Below are 26002 nucleotides of genomic sequence, written 5' to 3'. Positions count from 1 at the left end.
TGCTTTGCTTAATGGTGGCTGGAGTGAAACTTTGGGGGAAGTACAAAGAATAAGGCTAAATAATTCAGAAGTGTATCTGAGATCTCTGCTCTGGCTTAGAAACCGGTAAAAGGAGTGAAAAATGAAGACACAATCATAGCTTAACACTGGAATTAACATCACAGCATGGTAATGCTCGCTGTTGCCTTTCAAATGTGTGTTCTCTGGTGTTTCAAGTTTCAGCTGACAATTACACAGTAAGGTTCTAAAGTTACTTTAGGGATTAGGTGCCCTGTCCATTACACTGTAATCGCAAGTAAAATCAGCAAGTCTGACCTCAGTCTTAAATCTGGATGCCAACTCCAGTTGTTTGAATAGAGCGTTCTCAGTGCAGTCCATAATACAGCTTGGCGGTGAAAGTGGTGAAGCAGACATGATTCAGGCTAGAAACATCTAGTTTCTGTCAAAGAAAGAGTGTTGGATTTTTTTTGTCTCAATTAATTTAGCTTTCTGTTCAGATGGGTTATTTTTCCTGAAGCTTGGCTAATTAATTCAGAATTTGGAAACCTGTGACAACTCTGCTTGGGAAGATTTGCAGGAGAGCTTGTCCCTGTTATTACTTCCTACCATAAAATAAATAAAGCATCTGAATAATAGTTTTAAGCCGTGTTCCCCATGAAGTAAATAACTGTAGGCAGCAAAAAGGACAAGAATTAATGTTGGGATAGAGGTGACTGGTAACTGATCTGCTTTAACAGCCACTAAAATCAGAAAACCTGCTTTGCTAAGTCATGTGAAGATACAGAATCAATTGCTTTAGAAAAATAACAAATAAAATTGCAAATGGGGAAAAAAAACATTTGAAGTTATCATGAAAAGTGTTAATTAGGCTGAAATTGGTCTTTCCTACTAGAAGTTCTTTCACATAAGCTGTTGTGCTTATGCACAGCTGAAACCTATGTGGAGTGTTACTTGCAGGTGTTCCCTGTTAACACCCTGAGCCGATGGTATTGCCAGCAAGTTGTTAAAGTGGTTCTGTTCTGCTAGGAATGACTGCATTGCTTGACTTGCTGGTATTTTAACAAGAAGCTGGCTAATTGCCTATTTATGTTGGGTAGCCAGAAGGATCAAAGATCTCTTCTAACAGTAGATGTTAAGAATTGCTCTGACTGTACAAGAAAGCAGCACGTTAAAGCTAGTTGTGTGCTAATGAATGAAGAAATACACCTCAACGGGCAATGACTGTCTCTAATATCAGTACTTGTTTTCTTGTATCTTGTTTTTAACTGCCTTCTCCCACCAGTTTCTTGCATCAAAATGGTAAGCAATTAACTGATGGTTTTTGTTTGATTTCTTGTAGTACATTCAGAAGAAGCACTGTTTTTACTGGCAACGTGTTACTACCGCTCAGGAAAGGCATATAAAGCATACAGGCTCCTAAAGGGACACAGCTGTACTACCCCACAATGTAAATACCTGCTTGCAAAATGTTGTGTTGACCTCAGCAAGTAAGTGCACCCTCTATGTTCTGTTCCAGGGTTACAAATGCATTTTTTTGTTGGAATTTTTCCTTGAAAGCTGTCATATTGCATAAACTAATGATTCATTGGCCCTTCAGCTCTAAAGATTACTATAAGTTCAATTCATTTTGCTTTCAGATATGGACCTAATGAACATTAGCCCATATTGCAGAAACCTCTAAAAGGTATTGAATAACTTGCAAAGGAGTTGTCAAACTGCATAGGGAGAGAAAGAGCATTGACTGCTGAGATGACTCAAGGAGACCAGGCTGGGAAGTGTTTGTTTTGCTCTTGCATTTCTCTGATACTCTTGCTTATTTCATTAAGTGTTTCCAGTATGGATTTCATGGACAGGCCACTTCCCTCAAACAGTAAGCTTGCTCCACTTAGTGCTATGGGTGGATGAGAGAAAAAGATGTCAGACAAACATCTATTTAGAAAACAAACTACCTTGAGTCTACACTGACAAATGCTGGCTTTGACATCAAAATTAACCTTAACAGGGACATAGTAATATCAGGCTATCATGGTAGTTTGCTGGAGTTTCATTGCAAGAGCACCTGAATGAGATCAGGGACTGTAGCCTGACCAATGCCCAGAGACGTTAATGAGGGTATTTTGCTTCTGTGTAGATCTTTCAGATTGTTACAACTCAAACGTAGGAAACAATATCTGGTGGAGATGCCGAATGGAAAGAATAAAATAGACAATAGGAAGTGAAGTTTGTAGTTCGATGTGGTGTGATGCGATTGTGTTGTAGTATTCATGATCCTACCCACAACATGGAACCAGAATGTAGGTCTCTTGGGGAAGCTCTTTCTTTGCTCTTTTCAGTAGGCAAATCTTCTGACATCTTTAGAGTACTAGCGAAGTCTTGACTTGTTGCATTTCTTTTGACACTATTTTAGCACTTCGGGAGCTATTAGGATACCAGTTTCTTTACCATGTCCTCTGAAAGGGAAATCATGTTAATGCTCTACTTGGAAAGGTCCCAGTAGAATAAATTTGAAGCTGATTGTTTTCTCCTGTGCTTTTACAAAGTCTGGTGTATGTGTGATACATCGGCTTCTGAGCTGATTTCGGTTAGGTAGGTGGGATTCCTTAAACGTTCTTCAGAAGTTGTTAAATTTAACTGTCATTGGCACTGTTACATTTACATGAGCTCTTTTATAGAGATGTACCTTATTTGCTTGTGGGAATGGTCTGTACTGATAGGAGCATCTACATAGAAGTGTAACGTCATGTGGAAGCAAGAGGAGATTATGAAAGAAGCAAAGGCATTAAAATGCAGAGTCTACCACATCCCAGTACTGGATCTCAAGAACTGAGTGCATGGAGCATTACAGGTTGTTTCTCATAGCTGGGAAACGAAGCCAAACTGAAGTGGTATTTTAGAAGATGTGTTTTGAACACCTTCAAAAAATAAAGTGCTTGAAAGACTGCTCTCCCCTTTGTATTCTACCCAAGATCAGGCCCTTTCTGGAAAAATCGTGCTGTAGTATCTATTTCTGGTTTTGGAGTGGCATGGGTTTGTTTTTGTTTTTTCGTTAATATCTTCTTTTCGCAGTAGAGATGTTCAAAGTATTTTGTACCTCCATGTTGCTAAAGGAATCAGTCATTTATTTAACGTTCATTTGCAGGAGCTAGTACATATGGGACTTGAAACTTGACAGTGACAGTGGATTTCTGTTTTTGTTTGCAGCAGGGTGAGAACACTGGACTACCAATACTGTGAGCCTTGTAACCCCTTTAAACCTCTTGTTTTTTAAAAAGGCTTGCAGAAGGAGAGCAGATCTTATCTGGTGGAGTGTTGAATAAACAGAAAAGCCATGATGACATTGTTACGGAGTTTGGTGACTCTGCATGCTTTACACTCTCCTTACTAGGACATGTCTACTGGTAATGTTGCTTTTTTGATTTTACCTTTTAAAGCTTGGGGGGGGGGTTGTTGTTGGATTTTGTTTTTTGGCAGGTGAGTTTTTCGTGTGTGTGTTCTATTTTTTGACCAAACCAAATTTTAGTCAAAAAGAAAAAATGAATCTTTTGGTGATTTTTATTTATTTACCTGTTTCTGGATTCTATGGCCAGGCCATGTGGTCTGTGCAAAAGAATATGCTAGATCCAGATAGATAGTTGTGGAAACAATCTAGCTTAGGAATGTGAATGTGATTTCTTTTACCCAGAGATTTTGACTGCCTGAAAACACCTTAATTCCTCTTCCAGGTTAAGCATATACCTAGGAGTCATATTCTTGTAACTTAGGGTTTCATCTGACATCTTCCTGTATACAGATGAAACCTGTTCTCAGTGTTACCACATCAATTTTTCTGTCTGGTTTATAGAGGTATTGCTGTAATCTTCAAATGAAAGCAGTGAGGAATACCTTTTCAGAATAACTGCAAATTTAAGTGTTTAGCTTTTTCTGAGATACAAGAAACACTTTAGTAAAAGTGAAGAAATGAACAAATGGGAATAGTGGAGTTCTTGGATTTTTCCCTAATATACCTGTTCTCAAAAAAAAATTACAGAAGCGGATTGTTTTTGTGTACATTTAAGTATTCTGCTTACCTCTAATTTATATGCAAAAATATTATCCATAGATATTTTAAATAGCGGAAAGGCGAGCAATCAGCTCAGAAAATGAAATGAACTGTTGCTGAGAACAGCATCTCTCTAAACATGAAAACTTCGGTGCTTGGGGCTTTCTTCTTTAAGATCTTTAACTTTCTTCAGTGTATAAATATGCCAAATAACTCGATATTGCTATGTTTCTGTTCCTCATTGAAAACTGAGGAATGTTGCTGTGGTTCTCAACATGTTTTTGTTTTTCAACTCCTCTCCTGGAAAGCTATCTTGAACAAAAGCACTGTTCTTAAGTTTCCCTCTAAACTGTTGCATTCTTTTTGCAGCAAGACAGATCGGCTTGCCAAAGGATCAGAATGTTACCAAAAGAGCCTTAGTTTAAATCCTTTCCTCTGGTCCCCTTTTGAATCGCTCTGTGAAATAGGTAGGTCTGCAGAACTGTCTTCCCAGTGAAGATATTTTCTACATTTTTTGGTTATGTCAAGTTTTCCCATTTGCCATCCCCATGTGGTAGCTTTTTTATGTTGTGTCTAAAACATTGTGAGTAAAATGCCAGCAGGATTCTTCACAAGTGTTTTTGTGAGTAATAATGGATTTAAAATACTTTACCAGTGTTAAGAGCTTTTCTCATTTTCTTATTTTTCACTACTCCTACATCTTGGATTTAGCAATACCGTGTGTTTTCTGAGGAGACCCTTAGAAAACCATGTTTCTGAGAATAACTTAAGCAAGTTACATAAAACAATAAAACTGATTGTCCAGGGTTTTGCAGTGGAAGAACACTTTCAATTTAGTGTAAGAGGTTTTAAAATAATAATGCACCCCTCTAAAATACTGTCCCTTGCCATCCTTGTTTCAGCGTGATTCTTCAGCATACAGACTCAGGAATAACTGTTTAAATCTCCTTCCAATCTTACAGGTGAAAAACCAGACCCTGACCAAACATTTAAATTAACATCTTTACAGAACTTCAGCAGCTGTCTGCCTAACACTTGCACAACATTGGTATCTAATCACAACATATCCCATAGACAGCCTGACTCTGTCCTGATGGAAACTCCGCAAGACACAATTGTAAGTTTTGCTAAAAGTGTTGTGTTTGAAGCAGTCTTTCCAGCTTGACTGAAAAATACTAACTAGAAACTACACTGCAAGGGTTACTAAAAGCAGCCTTCTGTTTTTCAGGAGTTGAACAGGCTCAACCTAGAATCCTCCAATTCAAAATATTCTTCCTTGAACACGGATTCATCTATGTCTTACATTGACTCGGCCGTAATTTCACCAGATGCTGTCCCTCTTGGGTCGGGATCTGCCATATTGTCTAAACAGGCTCAAAATAAACCAAAAACTGGGCGGAGTTTACTAGGGGGACCTGCGGCTTTAAGCCCACTAACTCCAAGGTAAGTCTTTTGAGATGGACCACTCCTGTAGTTAACTGTTCTGCTGATAACTTGTGTATTGTGCAGCACAATCCTTGCTGATAGTGGATTATGATGCATACAGAAACAAACTAAACAACTTCAGTAACTGCTCTTGGTCCTAGTGTTCATCTCTTCTGTTTTTTAAACAAGCATCTGGTCTTCTTGTTTAGAAGAGAGGAGCTCTTGATTCACCATGTTGCTTATTGCTGTATTCACACTAGAAAAGTCTTTAAAGGAATGTGCTTCTACTCTGGAATAAACTGTTATGAAAAACTATTCTTAAGCACTTGCATTGAAAAATCTCTCTTCTAAAGAGTGTGTAAATAATCTTTCCTTTGTGCCATCTTGGTTAAAGAAATGTTCCAGCACTATGTTACAAGCCGTTAATACTTGGGCAGTCTGTGTCTATTAGTTCTGCAGGAGGCAAAGTTCTGTGTTCTTAAACCTCAGGAACAAGAATGCGTTCTGAAGCATCTTTTACAGATGAGAATGGATAGTAAGTTGTTTTTTTAGGGTTAACATAAATCTGAAGTATTTCTGAAATAAAGCAGGTAACCTGGGTCTGTGCTTTATTCACAGAATTGGTCTGATACTTGTGGTCTAATATTTGGACTTAGACACTTTCTCTTCATTTTATTCTCAGCTTTGGAATTTTGCCACTAGAAACCCCCAGCCCTGGAGATGGATCCTATTTACAGAACTACACTAACTCCTCTTCTGTAATTGATGTGCCATCCACAGGAGCACCTTCAAAGAAGGTACTTTGCATTCTAGAATGGAATTGCTGTTCTGTATGTGTTTTACATTCCAGTGTACTTGAAATCTGCGTATTGCCTTCATTTTTTTTAAAGGCATTGTGGAGGAGGAGTTCATTTTCAGTTTGACTACAACTGGTCAGTTATCTCCCTGCACAAAATCTTCTGGACTTCTAGAAAGTATCAACTGAAATGAAATCTGCTCTGGAATAGTCTGTTTCAATGTAACAACAGCTTCTAAAGCCTCAACAAAAAGCATTTTGTTCTGAAAATCTTCAGCTAAGGAAATACAACTTTTTTTCTTTACTGTCTAATATCAAGCAATGATGTTTGTGTTGTAAATGTTTTCAGCTTATGTCACTTCTGTTGGACATTGAAACAGACTTTTGTTTTCCCAAGTTTTATAAAGATAGACAATAGTTTTTTTTTCTTTTAAATAAAAATAAACCTTCTCTCCTGCCCCCTAATGCCCAGGCACGTGCAAGCTGCCTCACTGGCATTGCTTGGCAGGCTTAAGAGGCAACCTGGGGCAGATGCTATGACTCCTGTCCACCTGCAATTAGAGAGGAATGTACAAACAATGACTCTAAACTGTGAAGAATTCAAAACTTCTGTGTGCAAGCCAGAGTCTGAGAACAGCCAGAACTTGGAGTCTTCACGTTAATTTTGTTTAACTCAGGTGTTTTCAAGGGTAACTTCAATAATTCTAGAAGCTTCAAGTCAGCTGAAAATGCTGCTTTCTTGCAAGCATTTCTTGAATACTAGTTTACAGGCAGGTCAAACCAAAATGCTGCTGGTGGTCTGTGGAGGTCTGACTGAACAGTGGTGTTTCACTTGGCTAGATCTTGTGTAGAAGAAGCTAAAAATTCTTTTCTTTACTCAGTAAGAAATTGCCACAGTTGCCATAGTGATAAATGAGAGGTGGAATGTTGATGACAGTTGAAGAACCATTTGTTCCTCTCTAAAAACAAAATCCTGAGGATATTTCCTGGTATTTTTAGTAAATCTAGAAGTTGTATGAGGGATGCTAGTGTTTTATAGATGGTCACCTTTTAAAAGAAAAGTTCAGTGCAAAAGTTTTAATCTCCTAAAAAAAGTAACACTTAAATTTCTGCATCTGATAGTCTGGACAAATCAGGTGATGCCTAGCTGTGCCTTTCTGTAAGAGAAATTTGGAAACTCTTAGAAGCTGCATTTCTCTTCTCTCAATAGCCTAATCCCTGTAAGAATAAAACGCAGTAAGCAGGTAACTATGTATGTATTTTTTTTTCCTTCTCTGGATGTTCTTCTGAAACCCATTACTGGGAACTCCAGATTCTTTTTGCACAAGCCATTATGGTATCTTGTCTTTAGGCACCTCCTTACTGCAACTTTTTCTATCAGTTGTCTTAGTCCTGCCCTTTTTTGCCTTTCTTCTGTTGGGGTGGGCTGTGCTCAAACAGTCTGCTAGAAGCATGCTTTGTATGGCGAGTCCAATTCTTGCCCTTAGTTGCTGAGGAGCAACCAGTTTTCCCCAGTATAGCTGAAAGCACTGCTTTGTGGTGGATCGTGCGTGCGTAGGAAGGTAAGCTGTCACAAGTCTGTACAACTGAAATAGCAAAGAGCTGCACTTCACTGACTGCAATACTCATCTGTGATTGATCTCACATGTGCTACATGATGGATGTAAAGCTTCAGGAAATCAAGTCCTACTTGTTCCTTCGTTGTTGTTTTGCTAGGTATGGCACAACAGCTTCATGGTGTAAATGTCACTAATTCATGGATATGCTTTCTGCCCAGAAGCATCTGTGCTAGTGCCTAAACACAAACACTTAATAAATTTTAATAAATATTTTAGAATTCTGATGCCTGCTTTGTCCAACATAAATAATTACTTGGCCAGTCTCACTTCTGCTCTTCAAATTACCAAGTTTGAAAATGCTTAGTGTAGCTGTGGCTAGAATGTGCATGACTTAACGGAGGCAGTTACCTTGGAGATGCTTACGTAAATGAATGAAACATTAGGATGGATCCAGAGGCTTCCTATCTGAGTGGGCAAGCGTGCTTGCTGGCTGCCTAAACTGTCCTCTGATAACAAAAATTGAGAAGGAAGGGAAGAGTAGAATGTTTACAAGTCTGGTAATCTGTAAGCTGCTGTTGCTTGTGCTGTCATTAGTCCTACTGCAGATTTTTGGTGTTGCAAAGAGCATCTTTTCTAACTTTCACTGACTTGAATGTTAGCCCCCTTGGAAGGGGACAGAAAAATACAATTTAGGCTTTCTTTAGAAGGAACCCTATACATCAGACAATGAATTTCTATCTAACCTTGTTCCTTAGAATTCTCAGGCAAGTCATCGCAACTCTAAGTTCCTATATGTTAGCTGTGCCAGGGTAGGCATCAAAGTGCCCATTTTGGTTTGCATAAGATGTAAGAAAATATAATACAATGTTTTGGTGCTGTGCAGTGCTCCTTGCTTATGATCTGCAGCAAATAAAAAGCACAAATATGTGTATGTGGATACTAAGCATCGCTGAGCTGACATGCAGTACCTTGCAAGTCTTTCTTTTACGTGGCATCGTGCAGATCCCCTTTTGATCAAAAAGGTTTCTTCTGCATCTGCCCCAAAGGTTCACACAGTAGTGGTGTTAATTGATTCATGCTGGGAACAGGTATGCTAAACAGGCGTTGAAACTATTGTAGGATCTTCAGGGGAGTGGCAGGCTCAGATGTTGTACAGTAAGCACCACAATGAGATGTTAATGGTGAGTGGATTCTGGATGTGAATGTGGTGTGAGAATTTGAGATTTTTTTTCATTCCCTGGTTGTTTGGGAATTTTTGAACAACTTTCTCCATGTGGAGAAGGAACTTAAAATATGGCATCTGTTAATTCCCTTTTGTTCTTGCACCAAGTTTTAACAGTTTCTTGCCACTAGATGGAGTTTTCAAATCTTTCAAATGCTGTGCATGACTTTTTGGTAAACTCAGTGCTACTGGCATTTTTTCAGGTAGCTTGAGAAATGCTTTGGGTGCCCCTCGTGTGGTTGGGGGAAGCCTTTGTGGAAGTAACTTATATTTCTCTTCCTTAGTGCAGCTTTCAATAGGCAGAAGGGATTTGGTCTGATATAACAGATTGAGGCTTCTTAGTGACATAATAACAAACCTGTAGAAACTTTGTGTTATGCAGGCTGTCACCAGGATAAGCCAAGCTGGAACAAAATCTGTCTTCTCTCAGAGCGGAAATAGCCGAGAAGTCACTCCAATTCTTGTTGCACAAACACAGAGCTCTGGCCCACAGACAAGGTAGGAAAATAAAAATAATTCAACTTGGAACTATCTCTTTTGCTTCTCCTTTCTGAAAGTTTTGGGGATTTTAAAATTTATTTTCCACAGCCTGTTTGGTCATTCCTGCAGAGTTCTTGTTTAGATGAGGAAGAAGCTTATTTTTTGTTAGGGGGAAAAGAACTTCATTGAATAGGAAGCTTGCATGTGGTGGGTAGTCTGGTTCTAAATTTCATTGTGCAGTTAAACAGTTTCTTCAATAAACGTTAAGGTAGTTGAAGAGAAAACCTGCTCACTTTCTTAACGTGGGATAGGTAGATCTGTTTTTCCCATCTCTTTGAGATGGAATACCTGCACTGTTGTACCTGAGCAGTTTTCTTTAACACAACAATAAAATTGTGTTAAAACTTGCTCAGAATGGAACTAAGAACTTATTATAATGTGTTGTTTGTTTTTCAGTACAACACCTCAGGTATTGAGCCCAACAATTGCTGCTCCACCAAATGCACTGCCTCGAAGAAGCTCTCGCCTATTTACTAGTGATAGCTCTACAACAAAGGTAACAAACTTCCTGCAGTGTTTTCAAACTTGTGGGGTTTTTCCCTTACACATGCCACTGCACTGACTAATAATTTCCCCATATGCATAGCAATTGTAGCAGCTTAAGAACAGGTTCTGTAATGAGTAGAACTTACAAAATATCTTGACTGTGAAACACGTCATGCTGCTGTAATATGTAAATTTTCAGTCTTGAGAATGCTTAACTAAGACTGAGAACAAGAATATCGTGAAGAAAGCCAAAAATGTGTGCTCGGATGACAAATGCAGTGGTTCTGTTAGCTGTCAGCCTATTTGATAAGGCACTGTGTTGTTCATATTTATTGAAAAATTTATTTTGGGTGGATGCTTTGCTTTATGAAAAGCTATATTTTTCATACCAGTTTTCTACTCTATAAACAGTGGAGCAGGACACCAAAACGCAAATACTCATGAACTGTAGTTACCAAGAAAAGGACAGCTAAACATTTAATGAAGCTACAAGGTGTCTGTATATTTAAGTTTGAAAGTAAAATGGCTGGGCATACATACATTCTTACACAGTTCACTTGTAAGTTTAGTAATCTGAATTCAGAAGTTTTTTATATGTGTAACTCTTGTTCTTACTTACAGGAAAATAGCAAAAAATTGAAAATGAAGTTTCCACCTAAGATTCCAAACAGAAAAACAAAAAGTAAAACAAATAAGGGAGGAATAACTCAACCAAACATAAATGATAGTTTGGAAATTACCAAACTAGACTCTTCCATCATTTCAGAAGGGAAGATTTCTACTGTTGCACCACAGATCCAGGCTTTTACGCTACAAAAAGCAGCAGCAGGTCTGTTTGAATGCTGTCCAACTTAGTAAATGTACCTTTTTATGGTTTAGTGGGGAAGAATGCTCCAGTTTTGTTTCCTGTTCTTAGCCTGCACCTATGACCTTCATATAATTATAAAGATTGATTGAATTCAGTATATTCTAGTTAACTTAAAGAAAAAAAAAAGGTAAAAGGTAAAGTAGTAGTAAAAAAAAGTTTATCTGTAAGCAAATCTATTCATCAGCTCTGGTCCTTATTAGGGATTAAAATATTTTCAGACAAGGCTCTTTGAAACTTATTCGAAGGAACTGTAAGTAATCAAATCATTTTCCCTCATAATTGGGTTTATGTAGTTATTCTCCCTCCTTATTTCCCATTTGTTTAAAAGCTTGTCTTTATCCAGATTGTCTAGGATTTTCTGACAAACTGTTGAATTACTCTTTTGGCTCGATAGAGTTTCTGGGCAGTAAGCAGAGGTATCCATGGATACCAGACGTGGAAACTCTGCTTCAGACCTGAAAAAATGTTTGAATTGCTGCTGTAAATGCAAAAAAATCCACTTGTCCTGAACTTCAGTTTCTCTGTTGCTGACTTAAGAAGTTGTTGGTATCTGACTTCCATTACAAGAGTTGCTGTTCAGGATGTTATGCCTGAATTAAGAGTGTATAGGCCTGTTTAGAAACTCTTGGGAGATTTTAATAAGTAAAATCAGGAGCAGTGCCTGCCACAATTGAAGAGCTTAAGGGATTAGTAGTTTCAGCAATCCTTTTTCCATTTTTATTTATTGTATTTTTCTCCTAGAAGGTTTGATGAGCCTTCTTCGGGACATGGGGAAAGGTTATTTAGCCTTGTGTTCATACAACTGCAAAGAAGCGATAAATATTTTAAGCCATTTACCATCTCACCACTACAACACTGGTTGGGTGCTGTGCCAAATTGGGAGAGCTTACTTTGAGCTGGCGGAATACATGCAGGTAGGAACTGTGTGTGGTCGGTTCTTACTCTTTTCACTTCTGTTTTGAAAGCTTTGCAGAAAACCTGCAGACTTCCTGTGAAAGCTATGGGAAGTTTACAGTTGATATAGCTGTATAAACAAGGTATGAATGGTAAAGTTATATCTAAAGTGGATTTAGATCTTGAAGCTGCATCACCTTCAGCCTTCTGGAAGAGGCTGAGTGCTTCCTGAAGATGCTGAGAATGCTTTAGACTTAATTTAATCCTTGAGTTATTTTCTCTTGCATCCAGTCACTGGGGTCTCCCCTGCCTCTCCCTGTCTTTACCCACAGCTGTGCCAATGTAACTGTTTGTACTGTGGTGTAGTAAATAAGATCACTGAAACTATTTGGGTTCTAAAACCAGACGTCTCGCCCCCTTCTTAGTTAATGCAGATCACATCAGTGACCTAGTTTCCTTTGCAGCCTCAGAAATGACTGTATTTGTACAGCTGAGGTGATGCCAAACTGCTTCAGAAACAGAAGTGAGCAGCTAAGGGTAATCCAGCAGTAAAACTCCGCTTATCACTGTTGTCCTGATAGTTGACATGCTCATTTCCTTAGGAGAAGCTTTTCAAACACTTCTGATATGTTGTGTGCAGGAGACAAACAGGTTTCAGAAGCAGTTTCTAGATTGTGTTGTCTCTAATCAGGCTGTATGTTACTGCACTACTTAATAGTTAATTTTGAAAGCTGAGGCTACAGACCTTGGTGAATTTCCTGGAATTAGTGTTCTTCCCTTGTTGCTACTTTGAGTGTTACAACTTGGAAATTGCATTTCTGAAATAGGAGTCTACATCAGAAAGACTTCATTAGTCAACTGTTCATAAGAAGTGCACCAGTTTCAAATGAAAATAAAGTGCATGTATATGCTGTCACACCCTTACTCACACCCCATCCCTGCATCAGCCATGTTCAGTGAAGGAATTCACTTGTTGCCTTTTGCCCCGTAATTAATACACACAATGTTTGGAGGGGAATAGTTCTCAGTATGAGTGCAATACCTGCCATCTGTTAGAACAGCTAATAATCAGGACTGACAAATCTTTTGCTGATGTTTGCTTCTCTTGCACCACGATAGAACAGTCGTGTAATCCGAGACAGCAGCAGGGAGGGCTAGCTGGGTTTCTGCTTAGTCTACCTATGTTGAGATATAGTTATTTACCTCACTTGGAGGTGATGTTAAAAATACAACAGAACTCGTAGCTCTGCATAATACACTTACAAAGCAAAGAGGATTCTCAATCTGGACATAGGTCAAGGTTAGAAGCCTCCTATGTGCTCTGCTTTGGTGGGTGGAATCTTGTTTTAAGTTTGACTTCTGATTTCTGTTCTCAGGCTGAGAGGATATTTTCAGAAGTAAGGAGGATTGAAAACTACAGAGTAGAAGGCATGGAGATCTATTCAACTACGCTGTGGCATCTGCAGAAAGATGTTGCGCTCTCTGTTCTTTCAAAGGATTTAACAGACATGGATAAAAACTCACCAGAGGTATAAAATGCTGTGGTGTTAAATGAGAAGAGTAACTGGCAAAATCAGTGATTTAGAACAAAACTCTGAATTCTAATCTAGCTTGGGTGTATTCTCATGTGAGAACTACATGGGGAAACTGGAGAGGGACGTGGCAGGGATTGGCTTTTGAACTGATGATCCCTGAAATGGCTTCTTGGCATTAGAATATAAACTCACATGAAACAGGTTGGAACCTTTTATCTGTTAGTGGTTATTTAAATTTGCATTGGCACCATTCATCCAGGAAGATCATGGATTAGTCAGTTGTGCCTGTTAATGCCAGTATGTGAAGATAAAGAATGTCTTTTCCTGTACCACCTCTTAATTGCTCTAACTAATTCACTGACACATAAAACATATTTGCTCTAGAGCTTATTTTCCAACAGAATATTGCACACTTGTATTCTAAGGTCCATTGAACCTGCAGAGTGTGCAGCAGTACAGGCATAATATGCAGAAAAAAAAAAAAAGACCTCTTCTAATACTTGCCACACTGCAAGTAATACATATGTGTTTATAAATGTGCTCTTAACAGAGTTGAGAAAGCTGTAAAGTTTTTTCTTGGTGTTGGAGGAGAGAATCTTGTTTGTGTCTTCCTAGTAGCTTGTCTAACAGCAGAGGGGGGAAAAAAATGAAGTGGCGGGTCAGTAAGTTGTAGTTAAGATATTCTGGAAAGGAGAAAATGAAGATTAAAAATAACAGATAATGACTCTAATGCAAGTAATGGAGAACAGTTAGGGAATTTAGCAGTGATGCTAGCTAGCAGTTTGGGAAAGGAAGGGACCTTGTCTCTGATACTTCACTATCTTGATGATGGCTGCCGGAGGAGGGGGAGAGGAGGTTGCTGCTAAAATTGTTACTCTGCAGCTTCCAGAATCCTGGAATGTGAGAAGAGTGTGTGGATGTACTCTCCATCATTATTCTTGGATATCCAAGATGTTTTATTTCTAGCCTTTCAACAGCTTCAGAAGCTTTAGTCATCAAAGTATCTAATTGGCACAGATTTGATGGCTGTCTAGATGCTTGATTTCTGTACTTCAGCTTGTCTAGCTCAAAGGGATATTTAGCCCTCTCTTTCTCAGAGGCTTAAATAACTCATATTATTATTATTAGGACTATTTATAATCTAGTAGGAAGTGAAAACTAAGTCAGTATTGGAAAATCTCTTCATCTCAAACTGGTTGTAAAAAAGAAACTGCTAACTGTGGAATGCTGTTTTCACTAGGCGTGGTGTGCTGCAGGAAACTGTTTCAGCTTGCAACGAGAGCATGACATTGCAATCAAGTTCTTCCAGAGAGCCATTCAAGTTGATCCAAACTATGCTTATGCCTACACCCTTTTGGGACATGAATTTGTGTTGACAGAAGAACTAGACAAAGCGTTAGCTTGTTTTAGGAATGCAATCAGAGTCAACCCTAGACACTATAATGCATGGTAAGTCGTGCTTCAACCCTTTTGTGTTGCATGTGATGTGGAACACCTTTTGGAGAAAAGTTAAACATGCTGCCACTGGCAATGTTTTCTTAGCACTGTTCACACTAAGAAGGGAGCAAAGCTGCTCCTGCAGAAGATGTGGACCTCATCTATTTGTTAAACACTTACTTTACACAGGGAGTGCAAGAAATCGGAGCTTTTCTGGCTTCTATTGATCTTTTGGGCTGTGTTATGCCAACTGTTCTGTGCAGCACTCCTTGTGCATCTAGTTGTTTGTTCTTCACTTGCAGCTGGACAGATGAGATCTGTCCTCTTACACCTTAGGATGTAATCTGTTTCTTGTAGCTTTTTTTGAGGGGAAAAAACGTAGTAGTAAAATTCAGATTTGCTAATGTAAGTCACCTAATCTTTTAGACGATTCTGTATGCTTTCTATCTTTGTAGCTCTTCAGCTAGTTTTTTTGTGTATTGGATATCAATTCTTCAACCTATGTAGTCAAGAGAAAAGTAACTTTAGTCATAGCTTTCTCCTATAAAGAGTCACTTCTTACCCTTGGTGGAATGGCAAGTCTATATTAACTAACTTTTGTCAGTGAATATAGTATCGGTGTGCTCAGAATGCAGTCTTACTTAACAAAATTATTTTTCTGTTTGCAGGTATGGGTTGGGAATGATTTATTACAAACAGGAAAAATTCAGTCTAGCAGAAATGCATTTCCAGAAAGCACTTGATATCAATCCTCAGAGCTCAGTCTTACTGTGCCACATTGGAGTAGTAAGTAGTCTGTACTCAGCTCTCTCCTTGTTAGGTTTTAATCTGCCTCTTCTGTACTTTGCTTGCAGTAGTCCTACTAAACTTGTTTTAAGCACAAAAGTAAAAGCTCAGAGTACCTCTTACAGGATCTTAAGTGCCATATGGATTAATAGCCATGGGATTAATGTGTGAGGGAAATACACCCTCCTCTCTCCTCACCCCCAGTTGTTTTTAGCCAGTAATGAAATATACTATCAGGCTGTGTATATGAGTAAGCCAAGTTACTAGTGGTATGAAAGTCAAGCCCATGTGCAGTTACTCATGGGAACAGCATATTGAATTTGCAGGACGATCTGGAAAGCTGGTCATTTGTCCATCTGCCACTGTGGTACATAAAGCAGTACCTCAGCCATAAGCCTCACTCCAGCAAATGTGATAAAGCAGTTCTTAGATGTTAGTGATGGCAACAAAAGGCTGTGCAAACATGAACAGGTAACCTGCTGGCATTCACTCACCTGTTATACAGCAGCAAAGTTGTCAGGGTCTGTAGGAACAGTAGGATTCTTACCACTTAAGCACTGAGAATGGCATTGAGCTTACTCCTGGCCAAAGGCTAGATGATCTCTATCAGCCAGTGGATGGATGGTGTTTTGAAGTGGTGATAAGGAGAAGTAAAGCTTGCTTTCTTAAGACTTGGTCTGGAATTGGACTACTTTTTTTTTTTTTTTGAAACATATTGTAAGCAAATATATCTTAGAAGCAAGTATAACTTACCTGCCAGACAAGTCTGTTTGGCCATTTTCCCTTTTTAAGATTTTCCTTCCGTTCTGTAATAGGTCCAGCATGCACTGAAAAAATCTGAAAAGGCTTTGGATACCCTAAACAAAGCTATTAACATTGACCCCAAGAACCCGCTATGCAAATTCCATAGAGCTTCTGTATTATTTGCAAATGAAAAGTACAAGGTAAGATTTGGTACACATAGACAACCTTAAATTATCTTGAAATTGCTATGAATGGGGATACACTGGTGGCTGAATTTGAACTGGTAACATCAAGGCTTGCAGCATGAGCAGGAAGATTGACCTACCCTGTGGAGTCTAACATAAAGCACCTGCTTTGGCAAGTGCCACCTTTGCAATATGTTAAATTTTTTGATTGTCATAAAACCTGAAGCCAACAGGTACCTTTTTAAATTAATATTTTAGTCTCTCCCTGAAAAAAGGAGATGTTATTGCAGCTGTCACCAAGATGGGGCTGTGCTATCATGAATTTCTGTTAAACTACTAAAAATTGGCTCAGCAAACAGCCCCACAACAGATTATAGCAATAAGAACTAGCCATTTGAAAGGCTGTATTATCAAGTAAAAAATAGGAAGACAAATAATTTGTGTGATCCCTTGCTGACTTGTACCCTATTTATGATTGGAGACTATCTTCCCACAGTCTGTCTTTCCAGTGACTCTTGTCCTCTGGCCTGTTTTTCTTGGCCACAGAATACAAGCTGCAGTCTGGCTTCTGAAACCTTGCTTCAGAAGTGTGTGTACATATGTAAAGGGAAAACTTCACTTAGAACTTGTGTTGAGAATTCATAATGTAACCAGTTAAACATAAGAAGTATTAAGGTTAAGGAATTACTGAAGTGCTATTTGTAGATTGATTTTTAAAAATTAAAAGCAGAGGATAAATATGGGAGCAGAAGAATATTGAGTATTTTTCTAGGAGACCAAAGCCCAACAGACTTTCTCTGTTGCTATAACTGTGCTATAGTATCCTACATTATTTACATGAGGAAATAATGTAAAAGAAGCCTTAGATTCCTGTACTGTTGTTCTTGGTGGAGTATACTGTATGTAAATGCCAGGGTTCTCGTCAGCATTAAAATGCACCTTAGTGAAGCTGTAACTGGTTGCAGACTGCTAGCTTGTACTTAATCTTTTTCTCTTCCTTTTCAGTCTGCTTTACAAGAACTTGAAGAACTGAAACAGATTGTTCCCAAAGAGTCTCTTGTTTACTTTTTAATAGGAAAGGTAGGTGGAACTTAACTGTGTTCGTAAGTACTTTGCTTTCCTTCATTGCAGAAATGTATGCTTAATGAGAAAATTTGATGCCTGTCACTAAGCTGCTTCCATTTGGGGCAGTATTCTAAAAATTCCCAAAGCTTTAAATAAGACTTACTGCATATAAACTCACAGCTTTATCAGCTTTTAAATGCAGAAGACAGGAGCAGCCTCAAGGTATTTTTAAAACCAAGAAAAAATAACTGTCCCCTGTTGTTCTGAGCTGCCTTTGATTCACTACTGTCAACCTGAAAATTTGTTTTAGAAACTGAGAAATAGATCTTTGAGATAATTCACTGTAAAAAAAGATGTACTGGTTATGAATAGTTGTGTATTTTTCCTTGAAAATGGAACTCCATTAAGAGTTGATCCAGTGTTATAGCAGCAATGGAAATGGTCTATCCCTCAAAATTAAGAATTTCTATCAGCCAGACATGTTTTTTTGGACATGAAGCTATTAAAATATTGAATCACACTCCAATATGTCATATCAGAAATGTTGAATGTTGAATTTTTGGAGTATTTAAGTCTCCATCAGTAGCTTCAGTGTCTCATTCAGTTGATGGCTTTCCCAAAAGAATTGTAGAAAGCTATAAGCTTGGAAAGCAAGAAGTCTTTATTCAGGACAGGGCTAACACAGGAAAAGATGCTACTAGTCCATCAACTGTATTCACATTCCAACTTTTTTTGTTTAATGCCAGAGAAAAGTAATCTGGTACAAGTTCTTCCTCACCGATCTCCTTTGGCTAATGTGCTTTAAGTTTTGCAATTTTTTCTTCTGTGGGTGGTCATTAGGAAGCAACAAGGCAAGTTAGTCTCTTTCACAGTACTGGGTAACTCTTAATCAATGAGACTTCTTTTGAACTAGAGAGGAGTAAAAGGATTTGTGCTGAAATTTTGTGACTGGTGTTTATCCAAGAGTAGCTGGACCTCTAAATTGGTATTAGTTGCCACATCTTGACGAACTTGAACTTTTGCTGCTTAAATCTTAATACAGATAAATTACATTTTTGCCTACCCTTAATGGTAAAGAGCGATTCTTTATCATGGTAAACTTGCTCTGAAGTTAAAATATATTAAAATATATACTGGATTTGGTAACGTACTGTTGTGAAAATGTTCCCATTCAGTTTAGCAGGACAGGCTGGGTAGTGCTTAATATTGGTGTCTCCCCAACCTCCTGTAGGGAAGAATATAAGGTCACTGTATGCGTGTGGTGATTGCTTCACCAGACTTCTCTCTGTCTCTGACAATAGAAGGCTGAGACTTTGGGCTTTTCCTGAGCAAGTAGTAGATTTGGGATTACAATGACTGTAGAAATTGGAGAAGAGGAGGGAGGCAACACAAAACACATACGCTAAAAGCTTTTATACCACCTTGCTGCCAGAGTTGCAAAGCATAAATTATATCTGAAGAGACACTTTCTTATGTTCTTGAATCTGTCAGCAGCTAATTTCTTTTAATCCTTTAATCCTTTTGGCCATTTAAGTAGGAACACTTGCATGCTCTTTCTGCACATCTTTTCTCTTTACCTTTTGGCTTGTATAATAAATCTTGCATGTATTCTCCATTGCTTTTCATAAAATCTTAGTTAACTGGCTTCATGTTTGTCCACACTTTCAAGTAGCAACTTCTTGTAAATGTAGCATCTTATGCTTTTATTTTAGGTTTATAAAAAACTGGGTCAAACACATTTGGCCCTAATGAATTTCTCATGGGCGATGGACTTAGATCCCAAAGGAGCCAATAACCAGATTAAAGAGGCTATTGATAAGCGTTACCTTCCAGATGATGAGGAACCAATAACTCAAGAAGAGCAAATAAATGAATGTTATCCCTATGAATCAGGTTTGTATTTCCAATCATTTGTCATTCAAGAAGGTATTTCTGCTTAGATGTCACCTAGTGTCTGTAAGTAGGAAGAATTCCAGACTTCTTAAGTAAAGCACACTACTCAGCATTGCTGCTCAGCAAGTAAAAACTTCAAAGTTCTTGATTCAGAAGAAGGTATGTCTTATTTCAGATTTCCTATGAGAAAGGATTGACTTTTCTTTAGGGTATGTAGATGGAATAGGACAAAAATAATGCTGTAAAGTCACAACTCATGGTTGCTTAATACCATCTTAGGAAAGAACAAAATGTTCCTACAGCCTCCACTCTTCCCCCATAGAAGCATCAAATCATGCGATGTAACTGAATGGTAACTAAAATTATCTATAGATGCTTTGGGAGAAATTAAATAAACTGGATGTTAGGTAAACATCTTTGATATTTTCCAGATGATCAAAGGTAGCTTTTGAAAAAGGAAGTTAGTGAAAGAGTTTCACTCAAACCAAGAGTAAATAAAATGTTCCCAAAGGTACTACTTGGGAATAATCCACAGAAAAGGATGGCCCAGATGTCTCCCTTCTTTCTAAGCTGTTGTTGTGAGCTTAAGTTCCAGTGAAGCACAGAGTAATGTTAAGTGGATAGTCATAAATATTGAGCTCGCTGATAGAAAATGAAATAGTGGTGGAGAATAAATACTAATAAACCATTTAGTTCTTACCCTCCAAAGAAGAAAAAGCAGTTCTGAAAACAAAAACATGTATACTATGTTCTACAATCCAAAATCTTCATCTGAAAAAGTTGTTATGGTGACTGTATATCATAATATTTTTTACTGATCCTGTGTACAGTGTGCGTTTTAATAATGGGAACTCTCCTGCGCTGTGTTTCCTGAAGTATCAGACTTTTCTTCTCCCTGCTGTTGTAGTTGGACTAACCTAGAACGCTGGCTTACTGGGGGCTGAGTGTGTTTCTGACCAGAAGATGGAGACAGAGTACTTGAACTTCTGAGCAACACTTAAGTCACAGAGCAGTAAAAAAAAAAAAAAAATTGTCCAATAAACATAACTGAAATAAAACAATGTCCCAATGTCAATGTTTAAGCTGTGTGTAGACAGTTCAGTTTCCTCGGCTCTTCAGATAATGTAGATGAGTTTCACAGTGTCGGCTAAATAACATTTTTAGGATACGTGAGATAAGTGGAGAGTTGCTTTACAACATGTTGGCTAGTATATTTTGTGCTTTAAATTCTGTAGCGTGGAACTTGATGAGCCTATTGTGCAGGAAACCTGTGAAGTGTTTGCTTTAAAGCAGCAAAATCATCTGTGTTTCTCTACATGAAACCTCTTAGTCATTTGGGAAATGATAATACGCTGAATTGTACTACAGAAAGACCCCAGTTGCACTCCTATGCGTCAAGAACCATGATTAGATATTTACCTTGGTACTAATTTAAACTAGTATAGAAGTTTAAATATTTAAGGGTAGCTTCTCATATATATATTTTTCCTTTATGCTGTGCATAGCATGCTGTCTTTAGATTTCTGCTGTTTTTGAGTAGTTTTCCTGGAAGCTGTAGGCCAGCCATCATCTGAGCTTGAGTGAGCAGAGTAATTGAGTGTGAGGAACTTCTGTATGCATTTACTCAAAGCAATTTTTTCCCCTATGTTTTATGCAGTAGCTTTTGTCACGAAAGCAGAGAGCAACTAGAGACTGTCTAATGCTTCTAATTTAATGTTAATTGATTGTGAATTAAGTGGACATGATGCACTGATGCAGTGGGTAACTAACGTGAGCGTTTCAAGTAGTTGGTATGATTCAAAAGAGTTGGTAGGGTTACAATTCTAAGGCAGTTCTGGAACCTTCCATACCCATCCCTACCTAGCCAGGCATCGGGAATTCCAGATATTTAACAGAAGGTATCTAAAAAGACATTTAATTAGGCTGCATGTTTTTATAGTGAATTATGTTAATTCCTTTCTAAATGCATTTATTTAGCCTTCATTAAGTTGACAGGGGTTGACTTATTGCAAGGAAGAAGCCATATGGCCTAAAAGCATTTTGGGGGAAGGGGACGAAAGCAGGAACTCAGCTCCACATTGTTAATGAAGTACAAGCACGCTGCTGCTGTGTTTTTAACATGCTGGAGTTGGTTGTATAAGAATTTTTGTAGTGAAGCAGCCTAGTACTGTTTGACTACTCTGTGTTTTGTTGTTCTGTTTTTCTTTCAAAGTTGGCACAGATGAATCCCAAGAGAGCAGCATGACGGATGCAGATGACACACAGCTCCATGCAGTTGAAAGCGATGAATTTTAACCTCCAAAAGCCAGTATCTGGGCTTGAGTGTGTGACTGGTACTGTTGTGTTCTCCCCTTCCTTCGCATCCTGGGTCTTCACATCACTGAGCCAGCATTGTCATTATTCTCCACTGACACCATGAGTACACCACTCAGACTTAAACTGTACCAGAATTAATGGCAGTGCAATATTCAGCTGCTACTGAGTCTGACTAGTTGGCTCTTACACATTTATGAAAATGACTGAGGAGGAAATACTGTTTTTGGACTCCCATTTGCTGGAAAAATATCGCGGAAGAAAGACTTGTGGTTTGCTGTAACGAAGCCAGTAGATGCGGGGATAGTACTAATGAAGCAGTGTCTTGTTCTTTTTCCAGAAATGTGTCTTAGTTTGGTTCTTTCTTGGTAAGCAGAGTGCTGAACTTCATTTCCAAGTTCTTCAAGGACAGTGTTGACAAATGCAGGCTGTTAAAGACTTTCGCATATTGTAGTGTAACTTAAATGCCAGGGAATGTATATGACCTTAAAGCTGCAGTGTTTCCCGTGAACAAATACAATGCACGTGCTCAGGACTGGGAGCGTGTCAGACTACGTAAAATGCCCAGTGTCCATACTTAGAGTGCAAACTTGCAGGAGTGGAAACGTAGCAGGAGAATCACATTGCAGAATCGTAGCTTTCACAGAATGCTTTCATGTTCTAACCAAGGATTAATTTATTCACCTAGTTTCTAAAATGTCAATGTTTTACTTTGTACGTCAGAGAAACAAGTTGGCAACACATTGCTTCATTTTTTTTCATCTACCCCATGACTTGTTCTTCCCAGTGTGAGAATAAAAATTAATAAAGGGCGAAATCAAAGAGCAATGCAGATAAAACTTAATGTGGAAACATCAAACCCTTAACCAACAGCGCCTGTGTCTTTCTGAACAAATAAACTGGGAAGACCGTGGAAGCCTTAATATAATCAGGACCTTACAGTCAAATGCATCAAGTAATTGCTATGATAGTGTCCTTTTAAAAACTTTTCTAAAGTGTGGTCCAAGCAGTGTGCAAAAATGTGCAATTCTTTCTTTTTTAAGCTGTTCTTTAAGCCTCTTAGAGTACTTTCTCACTGTCGGAACATAGACCCCTTTCCTCTTCCACTGGGGCTGCTGCTGTGGGAAGAAAACTATGCCACAGTATCCAGTCCAAAAGGATCTTTGTAGCGTTTTGCAGCAACACTTGGTGCCCTTTATGCAGTGGCGATAGAGAAAGTGTACGATAAAAGCAGTTTTAAATTTATGTATAATAAATTGGGAGTGATACAAATTTCATAGCAACCTATTTGTCATCAATCTTAATTTTTTTAAATATCTCTTTTAGGGGTTGTGTAGTTACCCTTTAGAACTTCAGCTTTTAAAACTGCAGCCTTGTCTTACAGCAGGCTCCTCTCTGGCTGTGAGCCACCGGGACGCCTTTATCAAATGCAAAATAATCCACGAGTGCTGTGCAGAAATACTCTGATTTTTTTTGGAAGCAGGAAGACGGAGGACAAGCGGAGAGAAATAGGCCCGAACTCCCCTAATAGTGTGAAATTAAATCTGAAAAAAATGAGGAATGGTGGTATATGAAAGGAGCCTTGTGCCTCAGCCATGCACTTCAGCCCGATGTGTGTCTGGATGGGGGATGAACTGAAGCCACAACGTGTTTCGGCTGACCTGAGTGTGCTGAATCCTGCACGGCTTCCCGTGGTGATCAATGTTCTGGTGCGATTCCCTTCCTCGTGCGTCTTCCCTGAGGAAAACACAGGGTTTGCATTTCCCAAGGGCTGTTTTGTGCCAACGGTGAAGCTCTCGTGGGGCTCTTGGGTTCCCCGGCTCTGTCATGACATCGTTTTTCCATCCAGATGCACTGCGCCCACAGATTTGGCTCATGTTCCTCATGAGGTTTCCTCGAGGAGTCTGAGAGCACCCCACACCTCAGCAGAAGGTCTGGAGGCAGTACTTGTGTGAGTGCCACCACTTGATGTGTGAATTGCCTTCCTTTTGGTTCCCGATGTTTTCTAAGCAAAAAGCAGGAGTTTCTTCCCTCTCCCCGGGAGCTAGAAGACTCTCGGCTGAAGCCAGGGGGCCTTTTGTCTTTAGATCTAAAGAAACGCTGAGTGCTTCTAGCTCCCAAAATTGCACACTTCTTTTTTTCCATCCATTTCAGATCTGAAAAAAACCAGGTGCTGCTCTTGTGACTTTTCCAAAAGACGTGCTGCTTGTTTAACTGGGGACCAGAGGTTTAGGCAACTAGGTGGCTTTTTCCCTTCTCTGAAAATTGTGAACAATTGTACTAAGATTTCCAACACCCTGGCAAGAGTTCCTAATTCAGCTGGGGTATTAAAAGGATACTCATTCTACCTTGAAGATTTAATACTTAAAAACTGTCCTGTTGTTTTATATGTACATCATATCTTAAATGGTTGCTTTTTTTTTTTTTCTCTCCAAGAATATCAAGTAACATTTGGACCACGCTGCTATTTTACCTTCTAAATAGATGCACAAAATTAGTATTGAATCAAAGTTTTGTTACTCTTTGAAGAGGGGCGAGGAGAAGGGCGGTGGGCACGAAGGCACTCTGGCAGCCAGGTTTGGGCAAGGGTGTTCACTGAAAAGAATTAGGGAACTGTCATTTTCTTACAACAAAAATATGGAAAAATGCAAAGTGTGGGTGTGGTGTGTACTATTTGCATTGAAACAATGTAATTTGTCTTTTTTTTTTTGCTTTCCTGACTTTTTATTTCAGAAATTGTACAGTCTTAGGGGGAAAAAAAAAAGTCTTTTCTGTTAATATATTTGCGATTCATTAAAGGATGTGGAAAATCCAAATAAACTACTTTTAAAAGCAGGCTCAGCAGCAGGTGCTTTGGCTGGGTGTTGGGATGCAGCCTTCAGAGCGCGAGGGGGAGAGCTCTGTGGGCGCAGCGATGCAGCTGCTGGGTGCCCGGGGCTCTTTTCTGCCCCGTGCCACCTCCTGTGTCCCGGGGCTCTTCCTGCAGCCCCCTTTGCTGGAAACCTGCCAGCCGGATTCACAGCTGACACCATTTTGTATTAATTACTCTAACAAGAACTTATTCCTCTTTGGTGAAGGAAACTACACCAGATAAATGGTCACAGCCTTGGCTTGCCAGGAAGGCACGCTCGTCAGTACGTGCGGAAAGCTTCAGGCACCCCGGGAATCCCTCCTGCTGCAAGCACGGTACCCTTGGATTAAAGCTTCTAGCGCTGGGTCTTGTGTCAGCCTAATCCGGTGACTTTTTGAGAGCCGGGTTTGGCTGTAAAAGTTGCACTGAAATTAACCCTCTCCTACTCCTCCTCCCTTTTTGCTTCCATGCCTTTCCACCCGGCCTTCCATGGCTGCGCACCGGGCACGGCTGCGCTGGCTCCTGCAGCCGCCCTCCCACCCCGCGTTGCGCGCAGCAGCGAGAGCCCCGAGTCGCTCTTCCTGTGCCGCTCTTCTGGGCGAGTCGGGGTGCGTCGGGCTGCACGCTTCCTAGCGGCAAAGCGAAGCTTCGTCAATGGTTGGCTGAGCTTTAGGTGCCTCCGGAGAAAAGCAAAGCTTTTCCTTTTTTAAATGAGATTTGACTCGGCTGCGATACTGAATGGTAGCAACGCAGCGCGTGTTAGGGCTTGGAAACATCTCAGGACTTTGCAGCTTGGGGATGTTTTTGGCATTCAGTGTGTACAGCTTCGTACAGGTACGTTGGGCTTTGCTCTGTGGTTCTTTGCTGCTGCAGCATCTCCCTGTTTCCTGCCCCTCGGTCAGCGTTAGGGACTTGATTTGAGCAAGACTTGGTAGAGGAGCCCAAGTTTTGGTATTTTTCATTTTGCTTGAAATTTGGTATTTTTCATATTGCTTGAAAGGTGTTGTTTGTTTCCTAACTGAGCTGAGCTGCTTTGAGAGGAGTTGTAAGACTCGGCTGTGCATGGTGTGAAGAACTGGGTTTCTAAGGCAGGAAGAGTTCCTGATCCTCAGAGGAGCAGGGCTTAAAATGATATTAATGCAGAGAATCAGGCTTCCTCCACTTGCTTTCTCTATCAGCTTCTCAAAACTGTGTTTGTGCGGCCCGTGATGTCTCAGTTTGGCTCCTGCTGTTGCGTGAGCTTGGGGAGCTGTTCCTTGCCTGCAGTGGCAGCCTGGGGAATGGGGACAGCGGGGGGACCCGGTCCCTTGTTTGGGGTGGCAGTGCCACCAGTGGGGTGCCCCAGGCAGGGTTGGGGCACGCGG

At 39.6% G+C, this 26002-nt stretch overlaps 1 protein-coding gene across 7 annotated transcripts in view; it reads left to right on the top strand.

Annotated features, from left to right (window-relative positions):
* The window catches only part of CDC27 (cell division cycle 27), a 32505-nt gene extending 7883 nt beyond the window's left edge, over positions 1–24622 (top strand). Inside the window, exons 3-19 of one of the 7 annotated variants that reach the window (XM_068660719.1) lie at positions 1340–1487; positions 3273–3398; positions 4409–4506; positions 5002–5156; positions 5268–5482; positions 6147–6261; positions 9406–9539; positions 9978–10077; positions 10689–10896; positions 11680–11849; positions 13206–13358; positions 14605–14813; positions 15470–15587; positions 16403–16531; positions 17522–17596; positions 19294–19474; positions 21687–24622. In XM_068660719.1, coding sequence (XP_068516820.1) covers positions 1340–1487; positions 3273–3398; positions 4409–4506; positions 5002–5156; positions 5268–5482; positions 6147–6261; positions 9406–9539; positions 9978–10077; positions 10689–10896; positions 11680–11849; positions 13206–13358; positions 14605–14813; positions 15470–15587; positions 16403–16531; positions 17522–17596; positions 19294–19474; positions 21687–21769 — 2417 coding nt within the window. In that variant the 3' untranslated portion in view covers positions 21770–24622. Of the gene's footprint in view, positions 1–1339; positions 1488–3272; positions 3399–4408; positions 4507–5001; positions 5157–5267; positions 5483–6146; positions 6262–9405; positions 9540–9977; positions 10078–10688; positions 10897–11676; positions 11850–13205; positions 13359–14604; positions 14814–15469; positions 15588–16402; positions 16532–17521; positions 17597–19293; positions 19475–20381; positions 21019–21686 lie in introns of those variants that run through there. The other 6 variants (XM_068660718.1, XM_068660721.1, XM_068660720.1 and 3 more) reach the window with 6 other exon arrangements.
* Positions 24623–26002: the final 1380 nt, after the last annotated feature.

The sequence above is a fragment of the Anas acuta genome, chromosome 25 (assembly GCF_963932015.1).
Source record: "Anas acuta chromosome 25, bAnaAcu1.1, whole genome shotgun sequence".
Lineage (NCBI taxonomy): Eukaryota > Metazoa > Chordata > Aves > Anseriformes > Anatidae > Anas > Anas acuta.
This window is presented reverse-complemented; position numbering and strand designations above follow the sequence as displayed.